At 41.1% G+C, this 2,068-nt stretch overlaps 1 protein-coding gene across 1 annotated transcript; it reads left to right on the forward strand.

Annotated features, from left to right (window-relative positions):
* Window positions 1–305: 305 nt before the first annotated feature.
* LOC102282561 (small ribosomal subunit protein uS10-like) lies at window positions 306–680 on the forward strand. The gene is given in 2 exon segments (XM_070366113.1): window positions 306–408; window positions 411–680. Coding segments are annotated over 2 exon segments (357 nt in total). The 3' UTR covers window positions 665–680.
* Window positions 681–2,068: the final 1,388 nt, after the last annotated feature.

Raw genomic sequence — 2,068 nt, forward strand, 5'->3', positions numbered from 1 at the left:
AAAGGAGAAGCCATGAATTAGCTTTTTCAAGAGAGGGTTAACCAGCTTTAAAAAAATAGATCTGATATCTATTCTTCTTTCTTTTTAATTCCTTTACATATTTATTTTATCTGATTATACATCAAGTACTCTAGCAGTTACATGCTTAAATTCTCTAGGAAAATCTCTCAAACAAAACCTTTCACTGAGCTCTTTGAGGAAGACACAACACTGCTGCAATGGAGCTCCGTACTGTCTGCTCCTGCTCCTGCCTCACTGCTGTTCTCTCTCGCGGAACAAGTTGGTCAGGAAGCCACACCCCAGCCATGGCCTTTAAAGATACCGGCAAGACTCCTCTGGAGCCAGAGGTGGCCATTCATTGGATTAGGATCACCCTCTCCAGTCACAACGTGAAGTCTCTGGAGAAGGTGTTGATCTGATCTGATCAGAGTCTAAGGAAAAGAATCTCAAAATGAAAGGACCAGTTCACATGCCTACCGAGACTCTGAGAATAACTATAAGGAAAACTCCTTGTGGTGAAGGTTCTAAGACTTGGGATCGATTCCAAATGAGGATCCACAAGCGACTCATTGACCTGCGCAGCCCTTCTGAAATTGGCAAGCAGATCAGTTCCATCAGTACTGAGCCAGGAGTCGAGGTGGAAGTCACCATTGCTGATGCCTAAATCAACCTTTTTAATAAATCGATAATCGTTTTTTTTTTTTTTAAAGCTTTTGCTGAAATTGAGTTAACAAAAGATATATCTGGTTGTCTGACATTAAGCTGAGAATGACCACTTAAAGATGTATCTCAGAATCGAATCCCCTTTTGTGTATTTTCTGTTTGTTCTCTTCCCTGTTCTTGCCATAGTACCAAGATAACAACAGATCATAAGACTAACAAAAATAATGGAGAGAAAATCCAGAGTGTGATTAAAATAATTTGGTTCTGGAACTGGCTAAATAGATGAAAGGTGATGTCTGAAGTGCTTTTTCTATTATGCCATTTGTTAAGGTCATTTTAATAACCGGACAGAGAAGCCCGGAGGGTTACAATCCATAGGATCACAAAGAGTTGGACACTACTAAGTGACTAAGCACAGAAAAGCACATGGATACATTAAGTCCTCCCCTGATTCTTCCAACCACAGGAGCATAAACATCTAATATGATCTTTGTTTTTTTGTTTTTTTTTCTTTTTGACAGCTTACAAAGGGGTGAGGAAGAGGTGGAGAAGCACAATATTTTAAATCGAATTTTCAAATTAATTCAGGACAAAAGCCCAAAGCTTCAGCCAAGGTATTTGAAAGGCAATACAGCAATAGGTCAACTCTAGATTTTTGTTTTTCTAATTCTGACTTGAAATAAGAATTAGAAAATATATCCTTCTATTTCACTTTTCAGTTCAGTTCAGTCACTTCAGTTCAGTTGCTCAGTTGTGTCCAACTCTTTGCAATCCCATGAACCACAGGACACAGAACGCCAGGCCTCCCTGTCCATCACCAACTCCCGGAGTTCACCCAAACCCATGTCCATCGAGTCGGTGATGCCATCCAACCATCTCATCCTCCGTCATCCCCTTCTCCTCCTGCCGTCAAACGTTCCCAGTATCAGGGTCTTTTCAAATGAGTCAGCTCTTTGCATCAGGTGGCCAAAGTATTGGAGTTTCAGCTTCAAATTTAGTCCTTCAAGTGAACACTCAAGACTGATCTCCTTTAGGATGGACTGGTTGGATCTCCTTGCAGTCCAAGGGACTCTCAAGAGTCTTCTCCAACACCACAGTTCAAAAGCATCAATTCTTCGGTGCTCAGCTTTCTTTATAGTCCAGCTCTCACATCCATACATGACCACTGGAAAAACCATAGCTTTGACTAGATGGACCTTTGTGGACAAAGTAATGTCTCTGGTTTTTAATATGCTGTCTAGGTTGGTCATAACTTTCCTTCCAAGGAGTAAGCATCTTTTAATTTCATGGCTGCAGTCACCATCTGCAGTGATTTTGGAGCCCAGAAAAATAAAGTCAGCCACTGTTTCCAATGTTTCCCCATCTGTTTGCCATGAAGTGATGGGACCAGATGCCATGATCTTAG

Source organism: Bos mutus, chromosome X, assembly GCF_027580195.1.
Source record: "Bos mutus isolate GX-2022 chromosome X, NWIPB_WYAK_1.1, whole genome shotgun sequence".
NCBI classification, from domain to species: domain Eukaryota; kingdom Metazoa; phylum Chordata; class Mammalia; order Artiodactyla; family Bovidae; genus Bos; species Bos mutus.